Below are 15724 nucleotides of genomic sequence, written 5' to 3'. Positions count from 1 at the left end.
TTAGGTTATGTAAAAAGAAAAAAAAAAAGGTCCTTTGATGACTCTGAATCTTTTCGTTCAGGTATTTCTTTCACTGTGACGCACAAATCCTTCTGGCGGCCAAAAAGGACCAGTTCCAGACATTTGAGTGCTATAAATCCGTTGAAAGCTTTGCGAGCAAAGTTCGCAAACTGGTTCCCGTCAAGTACGAAATCATCGTCATCACCGGGGACGTGAAAGGGGCTGGAACGGACGCAAACGTTTTCATCACTATCTACGGAGTCAACGGCGACTCGGGCAGGCGTCAGCTCAGGCAGAAGTCCCGCAACCTCTTCGAGCGAGGGCAGACGGACCGGTTCGTCGTGGAGATGCTCGACCTTGGGGAGCTGCTGAGGGTCAAGGTGGAGCACGATGGGAACAACTCGAACTGCGGGTGGTTTTTAGAGTGTGTTGAGATAACCAACACGGCTAACTCAGTCACAACCATCTTCCTGTGTGGAAAGTGGCTGGATGCTAACAAGGCTGATGGGCAGATACACAGAGTGCTTTATCCAAGATACTAGGAGGTAAAAACAAGGGGTACGTTTTTTATTTACCTCATTTACTCCTATTTTTTTACATGATGTTTATTATGAAAAAGGTCAAAGTAACTCTGTGCCAATTGTTGAGGCTTGATCGCTTCAAACTTAAGGAAAAGCCATAAAAAAGAAATGAATATCAAAGTAAACAAACACAAAAAACATTTAATTCATACTTTTATTTCTGTCATCTGCTTTTTTTGTCTTCACATTGAAGTTGCTGCACAGAAGCAGAATTATACGCACTCCAGCACGAACTGAGAAATACTGTAAACAGGGGGGAAATAATAGTTGTTTTTTGTAAATATTATCAAAAGTGAAGTGTCAGGTTTCTGATTTTAACTTAACTTGTTCTGTAGGGGCCGATTCTGCGCTTTAAGCTCTTTAAACTCATCCTAAACTGAGCCAAATGTACGATTCACAGACTCAAGATGAGCTTAAAAGTTTACAGTGTTCCCAATGGACGTTCCTTAGAAACTCAAAAGCTTAAAATCCAGCGACAAATTAAGGAAATATTATGTCATTATATATGTACACTTTACTTTTGGGGAATCCCTAATAAAATAATTGAATCACCTAATAGTTACAAAACTATTTCAACTCAGGTTTTCCCTCTGTGCATTATAAGCCTGGCGGGTCCATCAGGATTTACTTGTGCCCCCACCAGGCTTAGTATTGTTAATTTATTTTAGTTTTTTTTTTTTTTTTTAAATGATTGCCTTTTTTAAAGAGTTTGTAGTTGGTGTTTCGGTATTAATCTTGCAGTCTTCCAATAACGCATAACTATCAAGTGATATTTTCACATTTCCTGTCAATGTTAAACACGTTTTACCTCAAAAACATGGCGGGCAGCTGGATGAATGACTCCCTTAGCACCACGAGCACCAGGCTTAGCAAGCTTTTGGGGGAAACCCTGCAATTTTAATAACAATAACAATGTTTTTTTTTTTTTTGTATGTGTGTTTTTTATTTTTAAGATTTGATTTACAATTCACAAAAAAGCTGTGTCAAAAATTGACACAATCAGATAAAAGTCCCGACTTAAATCTGATAGTTAGAAGAAACATGTTGGTAAATTTAAAATATTACTTCTAATTTTGGGCTTCTGTGGATTTTTTTTTTTTTTTAATAACTGAACAGCCAAAAAATAAACAAATAACAAACACCACATGTTTGATTAGTTGTCAGCATTTTAGGCAGTTTATTTGAAAAACACATACAAAAAGATCATATACAAGACAATAAATAAAAAAGAGACAGAACAGTTTGGGTTAAGCTATGCAACTTTTTGCATCATCATTAGTAATAAATACAGTACAAAATCCACCCAGAGTGAATCTAAAGATTTTCCACAATATTCACTGATCATGTTATTCTTCATTAAGATTTAGCTATTGCTTTCGTATTATTGATACATACTTCTACATTTCTATAAAATACTCAAGATCATAAAACATTGCGCGGTTACAGCAAAACAGCAGTGTGTTGTACAAAGATGGCCACTTCCCTTTTTCACTGGCAGGTTAAAAATCAACATTTTTCTCAGCAGCAAAGAAACATCTGAAATATTCAAGAAGGTACAGCATCATATTAAACACGTCTACAGAGCTACTCCCACATACACATAGGAAAACCTGAGAAGGACATGCATTAAAAAGCTTGTGCTTTGAGTTCTACTGTTCATTCCGGTTCATCAGCTTGAGTTAATACTATGGCTACTGTCCAGTTCAGCCTGGAGTTACCGGGGTACGCGGTGGAGGGCACAGGGTAAGGCCAGTGAGAGCACGAAATGAAATTATAGTAAGACCAGTCAGCTTCATTCCAATCCAATACATGTTAGAATAATTTGCAGGATTAGTAGAGTATTAATAAGAAATGCACACCGAAAAACGCAGTTAGCTTATCATACCAAGGTGTGAAACATCTATATTGTAAAACCACAGTAACACCAGAAGTTTGCTCAAAAGATCAATGGCTCAAGGTAGCATGTAAGAGAAGTCCCATAAATCCCACACGAAGCAACTCCTAGCAATATGTAGCAACAGATAATTCAACTGATGTGGTTTCTAAATCATGATTACTAAAGCGACATGTTGATATGAGGGATATGATCATTAAAGGATCTAGTAAAATATCACAGATTATTATGAGCAAAACAAAAGCAAGCTATAAGACAAACAGGGTTGCACCCTGACACCTGTGGTAGATGGAAGCAGGAGTGATATTAAAATAAATAGAAAGTTTAAACATTCAGCGATTAAATCAATAAATGACATAAATGGAATGTAATCTAGATCAACAGCACCATGCTGGTTAGTCCCTCAGTCACCTTTTCTAATTTTCTTCCTTTGAAAAACAAAACACAGACGGCATGCACAAGCATCCCCACCAACCAATGCATAATGAGGTATTTTTTTTATATATTTTGTGTTATTTTAAATAAATATATTGATTAAATTGCAAAGTTATGAGACAGAGACATTAAATATTCCACCACAATAGCTAGCTAGCTACAGTTAGTAATAAATAATGATTGTTAAATACTTAAGGCATCTTTAATCACAGCATTCTATGTGGACTAGCAAAACCTCCATTTTCATGTATTTGTAATTTCTTTTTTTTTTTTTTTTTGGATGGAGGTTACATATGTAAATAAAATAAAATAAAAATGCAACACAAACAGTCAAGTTACCTTCCAATAGTACACAAGGAAGCATGAAAATACTTGGAACTGAAAGAAAACACAAAACCTCGGACGAGAAGTACCCACACCACCAAACCAAAATATCAGGCAACGCCATATTATAGTGCATTTACAAAACACAAGCTACATTAGAACGACAATAAATATGTTTTTTTGCAGCATTGCAGCTTCTTTTTCACGATGGTTAAAATGGACAAGGTTTTGGCGTATTAGTACCATGTCCCGATTGGCAGGTGAGCAAAGAAAAAAACAAATAAAACATACAATTAAATGAAAAAAAAAAGAAATGGAAGAAAAAGACAATTGAAATAAAATTAATGCTAAGAACAGTTGTTTGGTATTTTTCAAATGGATGGCTTTTTTCTCCCTTTCACCCTCCTTCAAGTGAAGTATGCCAACATGGTTCATGCATGATACAGAGAAACAGCTTCTATCACTGAACATATCACAGTTCTAGCAATACCATACACAAGCACCATGAGGGAGAGTGGGTGGGGGACAATCGTACACATTCTAGCACATTTCACAGGCAGACTAGTTCGGATATTCCCTGTAACACCACCACACAGTCTTGTCTTTATAAGTTTTCAAACAGCCAGAGCAACTACGATTGAAATGCAAGGAGCTGATACACAACAGAGGCGATTTACTTCTATATAGTAATCACATGTGCTTGTCTGATAGGCAATAAGGTTCTGGTAATAAGAAATAGAAATGTCACTCGAATGGCGAGACTCAGGCACTGCATCATCAGCCTCGTGTGAGTGCCGTCAAGACATGAGCAGGCATGGGACGGTTTCTGGTTTTGTGGTACAGCACGGTTTTTGAAAATGCCACTAAAATTTTCCATCACACCATACCTGAGGATTGAACCCATTGCACTGAAAATGCCAGTGATGGTGATGTTTGAGCATAGAGTAGGAATTCTCTGAAACGTCTCCTAGTGTTAAGAAAAGTAGTGCTTGTCTATGAACGGAGCAGCAAACAAGTGTAGAGATGCATCGAGTGATCAGCTGTTGATCATAATTTCACTATTTTTACCTAAAAACTTAAAAATCTTAATTTTGCCAATTGGTGAAAACCCCAGACGTGACAAATCAACCTTATTTGGTGTAACTTCTAAGTCAGAAAGCTATCTACTTTCTATAATCAGAGAGGTGTACTTCAGTGAAATGATGTCAAGGAAGCAGTGATTAAAAAAAGCGATTGTCTTGTACTACAGTATCTATGCAGTCATATTGTATAGATACTGTATTTTCTCTGACATTTTGAGGCTTGCCTGTGGTTCATTCAGGCTGTGAGAGAGCGAGAGAGAGCAAGACTTTAAGCAGATCACAGGAAGGGTAAACAGAGTATAGGAAAGTTGCCCTGTTGTTGCTAGATATTCTGGAAAAGTCAAAGGTCAAATTAAGGATCCGTATTGTAGGGAATACACACACATACTGTGGTTTTTAGTACAGTAAACCACACTAAACATGCTAATCGCTAATATTACTAGAACCATTTTAAAATGTAATAATTCAGATTTAATAATGCAATAATTTCATTTTTGTTTTAAATTATGAGCAAAACCATGTTTTCTGTCACACACTGTGTGACATCACCCCTAATCCTAACACAGATAATGTAGAATTGCTCACAGGTGGTAAAAATGTTTTAAGCAGCTTTTATGTTCCTTTTTATTTCATCTTTTTCAAAAAGAAATTAAATCCGTTTTACCAGGTCAAAGCTAAACTTGCCACAAATACCCTGAGTGGTGAAACTTTACGGAAGAATTAGCATGTCTGTTGGAAAAGTCAATCAAACCAACTGTGTCAATAGGAATAGGAAGTATGGCATTAAAACTGTATTTTGTTATATTCGTTGGAACAATAATGAAACTGTAAAAAGAAATAAAATTTCCTTGTAAACAACCATTTCTCAATAGATAAGCAGCTGTGCTACATCATGTACATTAATTAGTGCAATTGTTCTGGTAAATGGTTCAGTCTCACTGAGCAAACACACATATTTATTGATCCTACCATGGAAGAAGTGAAGAAATACTTCCAAATGCAAATGTAGCATGCCAAGTCATTCTACTGTTTCTTGGGATTTGCAAGCATCAAAGGTTAGTTTTATTGGAGTTCAGTAACTTAATATTTCTCAACGCACTTCAGCGCCAATGTGCTTTAAAAGGGTTAATTGACCTGTTTTAATTTAAATATATATATATATATATATATATATATATATATATATATATATATATATATGTATTTACTTAAATTTTTTCCACACCAGAACCAGCAGAAAAATCTAAATAAATGGACGAGTCAATGAATTCAGATTCTCTAAACCAAAGTTTGTAATTTGGGATTGTTTACTTAGTTTTCAAAAAAATATTGTCATCTCATTTTATGATTCACTAATTTAATCTGTATTTTGGATACTTGGTAAAAATAACAACAAAAAAAAAAAGAAAAGAAACTGACGTGAGATACAAGCAGTAAGTACTTCCTATCGCTGCCAGAAACCGCAATATATGGACTAGTCAAATCGAATGTAATATATTACACTGGTTTTAAATTATTTTAAACACTTTATGACCAGTGAAAACAGAAAATATTGGTAAAATTTCTCTCATTCTGGTGAACCAAATGTTGCTGATTGTATCATTACACCTGTACTGTTTAGTTATGCCTTCACTTATCTTTTTTAATGGCTGACTTTAAATTTAATCTGAACATTTTTGACTTTTTCAGGATTCAAACCATGATCACAACTTATGTACAGCTGATACTGATTAAAAATTAGTGCAAATAGCTGACACTGATTTTAAAGACGGTAAACGTTCACACACGAGTGTGTGCTTACTGTCTGTGTCTACATATGTGCATCGCAATAGCTAAATTTCATAAACAATATTATTAGTTATTACAATAACACTATAGGGGTATGAGATTATATCTTAGCAGCAGTGGAAATAGTAATTGCATTTATGCTCATGAAATAAAAACAATTAAATTATGTTGGAGCAACTTTTTTTCTTCTTTTTTTTTTTTTTTTAACCCAGAAACCGTGGCATTTTTCCTTGCTGTTATCAAACCGGGAGAATCTCATACCGGCCCATGCCTTGTCACGAGAGAGGCTATGGAGGGAATTGCCATTAGACCCAGATCCACCCGCAGATCTTTGAATCCTAAACATGGTGATTAGGAGAGAAATGCCACACTGGTGTGAGATCGGCGTCTAAAGGCAAGCGTGGTCTACTCAGGGTGAGGGATGGGTGGGGGGCTACTGGGTGCATTCTTGTCCTCCTCTATGAATGATCATAATATACGGTTCACATGCACAGACACAGTTCCTGCTTCTACTTGCTCCACAATATTAACGACACAGCCCAAGCCTGCCATACAGCATGCACATCCGAGGCCTCCGCTCTGGGTTGCAGAGGCCCCGCTACGACACTACGCACATCACTGAAAGCCATGCCTGCAGTCAGCGGGTTCAGCATCAACTCTGATGGCGTCTACTAACTGTAAATCCAAAACCATGTTAGACAAGAAAGAGGGATTTTTGGCCTTTTTTGTTTGTTTTTCTTTTAATTAGCTCTTTCTCTCGTTGCTGAATACTCAATAGAGCCGCATTCATCCTCTCTGTGGGATTTCTTTTTTTTTTAACAGACATGTTTCTCCAGAAGGCTTTTTGCTTGCTACACAACACTGTTACTCTGTAAATACTTATTCAGTACTATACTCCATTACACCACAAGCGTTCAGCTACAAGAGTTCACACCTAACAACCTCATGCTAATCATTTGACAATGTTCTGTACAGATGTGCTGAGTGAGGGCTTGGGCAGAGTACGGCTTAAAGGATTTTTCACAGGCCTAGAAGGGAGAGGGCAGAGAGGGCTTGGATATACTGGCAGAGAAATGGCCCTAAAACACCACACTGAGCTCGGGAGGTTGGCAGTCAAGAGCGTCCTCTCTCTTGGCAGCTGCATGGAGAAATGTAAGTGGGAGTACACGATCTGACAGAGTTGTGTGAAGCCTCAGCACATCTGTCCATACGTGTCTCTGCTCCTAACCTTTACATCCAGCAAAGTCCTTTTTGAACTGACCTTCGATTCAGTCCAGCCACCTGTCTGTGCATCAACCGCCCCGTCTCTCTTTGTGTTGTACGTTGAGTGTGCTTTGTTGATCCCTCTGTCACGGCTGTCTCAGAAGGCAGGCTCTTTGAGTGATGCAGAGGGAAAGAGGGGTGTTTGGCAGGACTTCCCCAAGGACCGACCGGGGGAGACGATGGAGAAATAACAAGACCACATCTAAAGCTGCAGGAGTCAAGAGGAGCCATCAACTGTCAGGAGTCAGCTGGGTCTCGATGTCCACTCTGCAGATGGGGCATTTCCTGCTGGTGGCCAGCCACTGGTCCACACAGGCCTGGTGGAAAAGGTGCATGCAGGGTAATCTCCTAAAGGAAGCAAAAACACGGGGTCAGAACTGGTTCTGTGTCTGTCGATTAAAACAGTTTTAATCTGATTAATCGCGATGCTTAACTTTGTACAAATTTTCAAAGTGGTTTTAAGGAAATATTTTATAGTCTGGAACATCTTTTTTTCAGGTTTTCATAAGAAAGGTTTAAAATAAATCATCTTGTTTCAAACTTAATTTAGAAAATGTTAATGTTTAGAAAAGTTATTTAGGATAAAAAGGTCCAAGATTCAGGGCAATTTTGGTTGTAAATAAAGAGAAACACTGACAAACCTATAAAAGCCACTGAAATATGAGCATAGAAGTTCAATATTTAGAGGGTTTGGGACGCCATGTCTGGAGTCAGGTCAAAAATAAACCCATCTTCTTTGAAATGCAACCAAATACAGTTTTATTCAGGAAAACTTGTCGTGTTATCTGTTGTTAAGTCTCGACTTTTTTGTCTTTCAAAAAGCTGCAGTGTCACTTTCCCTCTGGACACACGTTATGTGTAAATGCTTACAGTATGTTTCCTGCGGGCAGCGTTTTCAAGACATGATGCCATAAAAAAGGGAGAAAAAAATCCTGTGATGGGATTTTAATACCTGATGCTTTGAAGTTGGATGGCAGAACCAATTTAGGCTTAAAAACTGCTTAGACCATGTGACAGCTGTATCCAGTGTGAATATAAATAAGGTCTGTAAACTACAGTCTTTCTCACCTCTCTGTAAATGGCATGATGTTAGACCCAAAATGAAAATATTAAAGTGGGAAATGTCCCAAAAAAAACTTTCACCTGGTGACAAACAAAGAGATTTTAATATTAATAAACAGACAACAAGCTTGGCAAACATTTATCACAGAAGTGAAGCCTTGTCCCTTTGAAAAATTACTTGCTGTACTAGGGATGAGCAACAATATTGTTGTTTTGAGACCATTTTGTGCAGCTGGAAGCTATTTTAATTATCCAAAATAAAACAAAATAATAAAACAGAAATAAAAATTTAAAAAACACGCTCAGGTGAAACCACAAATAAAAGAGATTATGAAGTCTCTGAAAACAAAATTGCCAATCAAAAAATACAGATAATCAAAAAGGAAAGGATCAATTTTACTTTAATTTTTCATTTGATTAATTTCTTATTGTGACAGACTTATGTCAGTCTGCACTAAACTAGAACATCAGAGCATAATGAGGTTTTTAAAGGGCTTCTAAAGATGTTTTATATCATAATTCCACATTTCTCCTGGCACTAATTTGCAAGGTTATCTGCTGTGTTTGTACATTTTTAAATTATAAACACACAAAGAAAACAGCGGTCCAGTTTTTAGAACGAAAGCTGCAAAAAAGCAGAGTTGATGGACAGACTGATGGATGATTCCACATGAGTAGAAACCAATCATCCCTCTTTTAAAATAAAAAAAACAGCGTTTTCCTGTACCTTACATCCTCTCCGTCTTCCAGCATCGACAGACAAATGGTGCACTTCTCATCTGTGTCCAGCTCCTCGTCATCCAGACACATCTTCAGGTCCTGCGGTATTCTCTGCAGAGGAGAGCGGAGCGCACGCAAACACGCTTTAATTTTTAAACGGACGCAGTGTTGATGCCACAGGGGTGTCTGAGTCAGCCAGGGTTGGATATGTTTTCTAAAAAGAGTCACCTTATCACAGCTCCTTGAGAAGAAGAAGAAGAAAAAAACTAATATTCTGACACTTTTCCCACAGCAACTGGGTCAGATTGAGTGCAGACGTTTCTTTACATTCACTCCACGCTCATATCTGCAGACAGCCGGATGACTCATCCCCCCTCGCCTTAAATTATGAACGCTGCAGCTCCGGCTCATTAAATCTCAAACAGAAATTGGGCTGACCTTTGAACTACGGTAAGAGTCGTGACCTTTTCTCGCTACCCTCTTCTTCGCTCTCTGATCCATCCGACTGGCAGCGCTGCCTTTCTCTGTTGTTCCCTTCTTTCATGTCTCGCTCTGCGTGTTTCTGGCCCAGTTCTTTGTGGGTAACCATCAAAAAGGTTGCAAAGGGCCTCCAGTCGTACCTTTTTGTACTTGTGGGGGAAAGTGAATCTCTCGATGGTGGTTTGGACGGCTCCGCGATTCACGCTGCCCAGTCTGTCCTCCAGCTGCAGAAGCTCCTATGAAGAAACATTCAAAAGCAAATTATTATCTAACAAAATGAGGAAGACAATAGCAAAATATTTTGAATGCAAAGGAGGCCACAAGAAAACTGTTGTCAAGTGAATGTGAATGCTATGAGATTAAAGTATTCTGTACCGTTTAAAGCATGTGTGCCAAACTCAAGGCCCATGGGCCAAATCTGGCCCAGCATAGCAGTTTATGTGGCCCTCTTGACTGCAGAGGGACACATAAATAGAACCTTCACAATAACACTTGATTTGATTTTACCAATCAAATCAAATCAATTTATATCTGTTTACTGCCAAATTACATAAATCTGCCCGTCTAGTTTTTTTGCAATTCCTCAAAAACAGGAATTCACGTAAAATCAACAGATCCCCGTGGGTTTTCGCACAAATGCGTGGTTATGAGTTTATTGCAAATTTCCCCAAAATATGGTCAAAAAAATTTGGTTTAAGTGATGCTAACTCCAGCCTGCAGGTGGTAGTCTTTTTTCTTCTGCTACATTGCTTAATTTATGTCAAGTCCCATGATCAATATAGCAAGTAAAAAAATTCACATTTACTGTCATACATAAGTGCAAATACTGCAAAATTTCTTGCAAATATTTCTAAATTAGCTCCACAAAATCAGTGACTTTAATTGCAAAAAAAAAAATCACAAAAACACTCACAGTGTGAAAAGATGTCCATTATTGAATTCTAAGTTACTGAATGCAAAAGTTACTTGCAGAGACAGCTTTTTATTAATATTTTATCAATTTGTTATCAATGCATTCTGGCACAACTGGCCCTTTGACAACATCCGTGATTGTGATATGGCCCAAAATTAAAATGAAGGTTTTTTTTTCCTCTGGTCTAAAAAACAAACAGATTGATTGAAAATAATAATTAAAAAAATCTGTTACAAACTGAAGCCTTCCCAGACCATTGGTTACAGAGAAAACAGTGATTAATTACTGGAGCCCTGTGTGTCTGAGGCAGAGAGAGAGAAAGAGAGAGAGAGAAGCTGCACAGACCTCATAGCTCTCTCTGACGGCAGAGGCGTGCCGGGAAGGGTTGAGACTCTGCAGAGCCAGCAAGTGCAACTGGGGATACGGGTAGTTTCTGATCTCATGGACGACCTAAAAAGTGACAGATGAAAGAAGTTGGATCAGCTCCACAGCAGAAATCTGACGCTGGTCCTCCCCGGCTGCTGAGCTTCAGCTCAGAAAGCGAAATGAGAATCAGTGAAAGTTCACAGAGACGGAGGTGATTTATTGCGGAGAGACTAGGGTGGGGGGGAGGGAGGGGCTCTCACCACTTGTGTTGAGGCATTGTTTCTGGGGAAGTGGTGCATCCTGGGGGAGGTCAAGTAGTGCTGATAGTGCTGCGGCAGCGGGTGGATGTGGTACTGGTGAGGGGGCAGCCCGGCGTCCACACTGAGATCCCTGAAGAAAAGGCAAAGTCATTTACCAGCAGCTCACTCTGCACTTTATAGGTTTCAATAACTTGTGATTAAAGACTGTGATATAGTTAGTCGTTAGAATATGTCAAATTAAAATTTATTAAAACAGATTTTGATTGAAATAGTAGACGATTAAAAAAAAATTCAAAATGGAAAACCTTTTAATTAGAGCGAGTAACAATTAGGTTACATTTTGTTCACTTCTGACTTTTTGTTCTGTCATCAAGATGTTTGCTCCTCTTTCAATGTGGTTTGTCTTTTATTACTAAGCCATAAAAAAATTAATTACCTTTTTTACAAGGGTAGAGAGCAGTATAAGGGTAGCATAATAGTCACTAAGATCTACAGTACATCATTAGGGTCATAAAAGTCCATTTATTCACTAAATGTATGGCTGGCTGCTGGTAGAGATTGAACACATCTCACCTAAAATGTTGTAGCCAACCAAATATTGCTTCCAGGTAATCCTAATATTACACTTGCTGATGCAGTGAAATTTGACATTTGTGAAATTTATTTGGTAGGGATAAATTAAATAGATCAGTATTAACATTTCGGTAAATGCACCAGAATTAGCTAAAAGGCTATTTTTCATCTGGACAATGAATAATTTGTACTGATAAAAACAGACAAAGGTTGAAATGACTTAACTACACAAATTCTGTCAAAAATTGCGATCAACACAAATAGTAAATGTAAAAGAAAGTAAAACTACGTCCCAATTATAATAAAAGGTATAAGAAATTAAAACAGTTGCGTTTGACAGTTACAGTACTGTGCAGCTCCAGTCAGAAGAAAAAGAAAAGATGGCTGAAAGAAGCAAAACCTAACATAGGGATGGCAGAAATATAATAAGGAAATAAATTAAAGCTTTTTTGTAGTAGTTTAATCTGAAATTACAAAAGTTAGAAAAATCCAAACTTTAATTTGAATATGTTTGTCAATGTGGGAGAAACTCAATTACTGACAAAACAATTCCTTAAAATTCCTGTAAAATAAATTGTTTTTTAAATTTATGCTGTTTTTAGTTGGAAAGAATCTCTAGGAATGTTTAATTAGTAATTAAATTAGTTTAAATAAGTATGGCTTCCTGAATGCGAGGGGTATAAATATTATATATGAAAATCTATTATGTACTCTTTAAAATAGAAAAGAGAACATATACTTCAAGTAGGGCAGATGTCTATCGAGCTTCATAAGGAATATCTTTAAAAAGTCAATAGCTCCTCACCTAAATATTTATAGTTTGAACAATCTGTGGACTTCTCCATAGCAACCATTTATTTTTCAGGATTTTTACACATTTTTATCCAGGCAGACATCTAAACATTGCAGGACTCTGGCCCTCCAGTAAAGCAGTTTAAGACTACCGCTTTAAGCCAAATATTAAAATGCGCTGCTCACCAGTCGGTCCCCTCAGCCAGGTAGCGAGGCTGCTGCACCACCGGCTGAGGAGGGACATGAAGAGGAGGACCAAACTCATAGCCTGGTCGCAGTCTGTGTGGCTGGTGAGGGACTCTCTCTGGGGTGCGTCTACTGCAGGAAAGAAGCCAAGCATTTGAATCTTATTCTCCATAAAATGTGACCTTGATGTCTATGGACTATACAAAACATGTTCATTTCATTTTTTTGCACAAAATAATTCTTAGAAAATGAGATGTCTGGTCAGTTCAGTCTATTTTGATCTCCTTTCAGAATGAGATGTATTGGGTTTGTTTCTTGTCAAACCCACGCCCCTCCATCTCAACTTTTACATTCACACCTGAAAATAACTGCAAACAGATGTGCAGCTTCACAGCAGCATATCTTTGAAAAGCAGAAGTGGAGCCTCCTGCTCAACCAACAAGAATGCAGCAAGTAGTTTCTGTATAGTAAGTCAACAGCAAAACACTTGTCTTGTCCAGCAGCCATTGTACAGTGCATACAGTGTAAGTAAAAGTGCTGGAGTTCAGCTTGGATTGTTAGGCAAGGGCATGGTGCCTTGACAATCAGGAGGTTTTTCAAATGGCTTATTTTCCACACACCAAAAAACATTAACTTCTTCCCAAAAAACAGCTGGGTGTTTTTTTTAAGCACTTTTGTTGTTGTCGAGGAAACATTCTGTTGTTCTCGAAGAATAAAAACATGCAAAATGTGAATTTTGCTTAGTAGGTCCCAACCGGTTCAACCACCATTGTTTTTTTTTGTTTGGTTTTTTTTTTTATTAAGCACCAAATTCTTTCTGTAGATACCTGGATGGCGGCAGAATGTGTCGGTGCTGAGCCTCGAGGATCTGCTGCTGGAGGAGGTATTGCTGGTGTAATGCCTGAGGTAGGAAGGGCGGGCCGGGGATGTCCTGGAATTGCGGAGCGGGCAGAGGGTTGAGAGGTGGGTGGAGCGGAGGACCGTGCTGGTGGCCAGGAGGGGCCAGGTGGGGGTTCATGCCTGACTGCGGCTGCCCTGGATGGGGCATTGGGAAGTCCATGGGCAGCGGGGCCTGAGGACCTAACTGGAAGTGCCGGCAAGAGGTAGCATGGCTGTGCTGCTGCTGTTGCTGCTGCTGCCGGTTAAAATGGGATCCTGTGGAGGATACGAAGAACTTGTCAGGAGTCTAAAGGAAGAAACAAGTTGGAATTAATTGTGAGTTAAATGTGGTGTCGCTTTGTGTGTGATGTAGCATGTTCATGAAGCCCTACGTCTTACCTAGGGTGAAAATTACTTCTGGTTGGGAAGAAAAATGACGGTTACCACAAGTGCCATGAAAATGACAACCCATTTTTGGTCTTGCACAGAAAACGTGAGCTTTTCTTTCTACCGACTCATGTTATCAACTCCAGTCTTCTGATTCAGAAGAGGAAAGAGACGGTGTACAGATGACGTCTTCAATGCGGTTCACCTTGCATAAATTCTGCACCTGGTAGTAAGTTAGCGAACCCAATAAAACATTATTACCTCTCTGTCTCTAAGAAATACAGTCAAGTATTTCTGTGCGCATCTCACCGTTTTTTTTTTTAACAGTATTTTTAGTCAAATTAACCAGGCAATATCCTTTGTTGTTGCACAGCAGAGAAAATAGCTGTTAAGATTAAGTTTTTCCACAGAAAATCCATTTCTAATTGGCCTATTGACATTAAATTCACACCAGATGTTGGGAATAACCCAAGTAATTCACACATATAAGGAAGCTAAAACAAAATAGTCCATAAATTGTGCATAATGTAGTGGGATGACACATGGAAGTAGTAAACCAAGGTGCAAAAAGGCAAAACATATTTAGCAACTGAAATCTGGCATCAATTCTTTTTCTGAGTTAATATATTAATATCTGATTTATTTCCAATTTATAATCCATAAAAATGTATCTTATCTGCCAGCTTTAACCAAAAGAAGATGAAGATCATGAAAGTAATAGTTAAAAAAGAAGAATACTAAGAATGTTTGAAATCTTGTTACAAATTATACTGAAGGCTTTGGTTCCAGAGATATTTCTAAACTCCAGTGAGGTCTGTTGGAGTTACAATCTGGCAGTGGAAAGGACCTAATTTATGACCAGAGGGTCTTCACAAGTTCTCCTACAAAGTGAAAAGTATAATCAAATAGGGTTGAATACAAAAAGGCAAGGACCACGCAAAGTTTTTGAAAGGCCTGGAATCAACAAGAAAACGATAAGCAATGAGCTCAACAAAAACAGCATCTCTATACACTCACTGCGCAAGACTCCACTGATGAAGAAAAGTCTGGTTTGTTTTTCAGGATGTGGCTCTGGCGTGAACAGATAAATACACTTACTTGATATGAATCTGAAAATAAAATGTGAGTAGATTTTTCAACAAGAAAATAATCAACTAGCTTCTGAAATCAAATAAAGCTGCCAGGATAGTCTTCTATTACCTAGCTTGTGTTAGAGCTGCACAATAGATTAGCAATTTGTTCATTATTCTTAAATATCACGATTTTGTATTTTTATGCAGTTATATTCAGGATGTAGATGACAGTAGTCAGTGTTGAAAGCAGCACAACAGATGAAAAAGGGAGTGAAGAAATTAGGGTTTACCGCAAGTGTTCTACAATATCATAGCAAGATTTGTTAATATTGTCAAGCCTTTACTTGAATTCAGTGGAAAATGTACATAACTTACATGCAACTCTAATCTACAGAAAAGGCAAAAGGACATTCATGATTTGAAGAATTTTATGTAGAAGGTCAAAGGTCAAAGTCACTCCTAAATAAAGCATGATTAGTTCACACATACAGGAAGCATTTTATAGCTGCCATTACCAAAAAAGTGTTATGGTCCAAGCCTTTAGGAAAGTGTGTTTAGTGTTTGTTTCCTTTAAAATGGTGGATTCATTTTTTTTTTTTTTTTTTTTTTTTCCCATGGGGGAGTTTTCCCGGGGCCCCCTTAGGGGGGAAAAAAAACACCTGTTTT

General features: G+C 38.0%; 2 protein-coding genes across 3 annotated transcripts in view; one reads left to right on the top strand and one right to left on the bottom strand.

Annotated features, from left to right (window-relative positions):
• The window catches only part of LOC106944957 (lipoxygenase homology domain-containing protein 1-like), a 36508-nt gene extending 32976 nt beyond the window's left edge, over window positions 1-3532 (top strand). Inside the window, exon 44 of the mRNA XM_015028311.1 lies at window positions 62-3532. Coding sequence (XP_014883797.1) covers window positions 62-542 — 481 coding nt within the window. The 3' untranslated portion in view covers window positions 543-3532. The remainder of the gene's footprint in view (window positions 1-61) is intronic.
• A 1416-nt stretch (window positions 3533-4948) lies between these two features.
• The window catches only part of LOC106944956 (RING finger protein 165-like), a 17806-nt gene continuing 7030 nt past the window's right edge, over window positions 4949-15724 (bottom strand). Inside the window, exons 1-8 of one of the 2 annotated variants that reach the window (XM_015028309.1) lie at window positions 13998-15682; window positions 13547-13874; window positions 12720-12851; window positions 11169-11298; window positions 10888-10992; window positions 9770-9865; window positions 9157-9260; window positions 4949-7715 (exon numbers count right to left, since the gene is read on the bottom strand). In XM_015028309.1, the coding sequence (XP_014883795.1) occupies window positions 7598-7715; window positions 9157-9260; window positions 9770-9865; window positions 10888-10992; window positions 11169-11298; window positions 12720-12851; window positions 13547-13874; window positions 13998-14070 (1086 nt within the window). In that variant the 5' untranslated portion in view covers window positions 14071-15682 and the 3' untranslated portion in view covers window positions 4949-7597. Of the gene's footprint in view, window positions 7716-9156; window positions 9261-9769; window positions 9866-10887; window positions 10993-11168; window positions 11299-12719; window positions 12852-13546; window positions 13875-13997; window positions 15683-15724 lie in introns of those variants that run through there. The other variant, XM_015028308.1, reaches the window with a different exon arrangement.

The sequence above is a fragment of the Poecilia latipinna genome, unplaced genomic scaffold, assembly GCF_001443285.1.
Source record: "Poecilia latipinna isolate Pla-1442-1.1 unplaced genomic scaffold, P_latipinna-1.0 Scaffold119, whole genome shotgun sequence".
Taxonomy (NCBI): Eukaryota; Metazoa; Chordata; class Actinopteri; order Cyprinodontiformes; family Poeciliidae; genus Poecilia; species Poecilia latipinna.
Note: the sequence above shows the minus strand (reverse complement) of the source record. Positions and strands in the feature narration are given on the sequence as shown.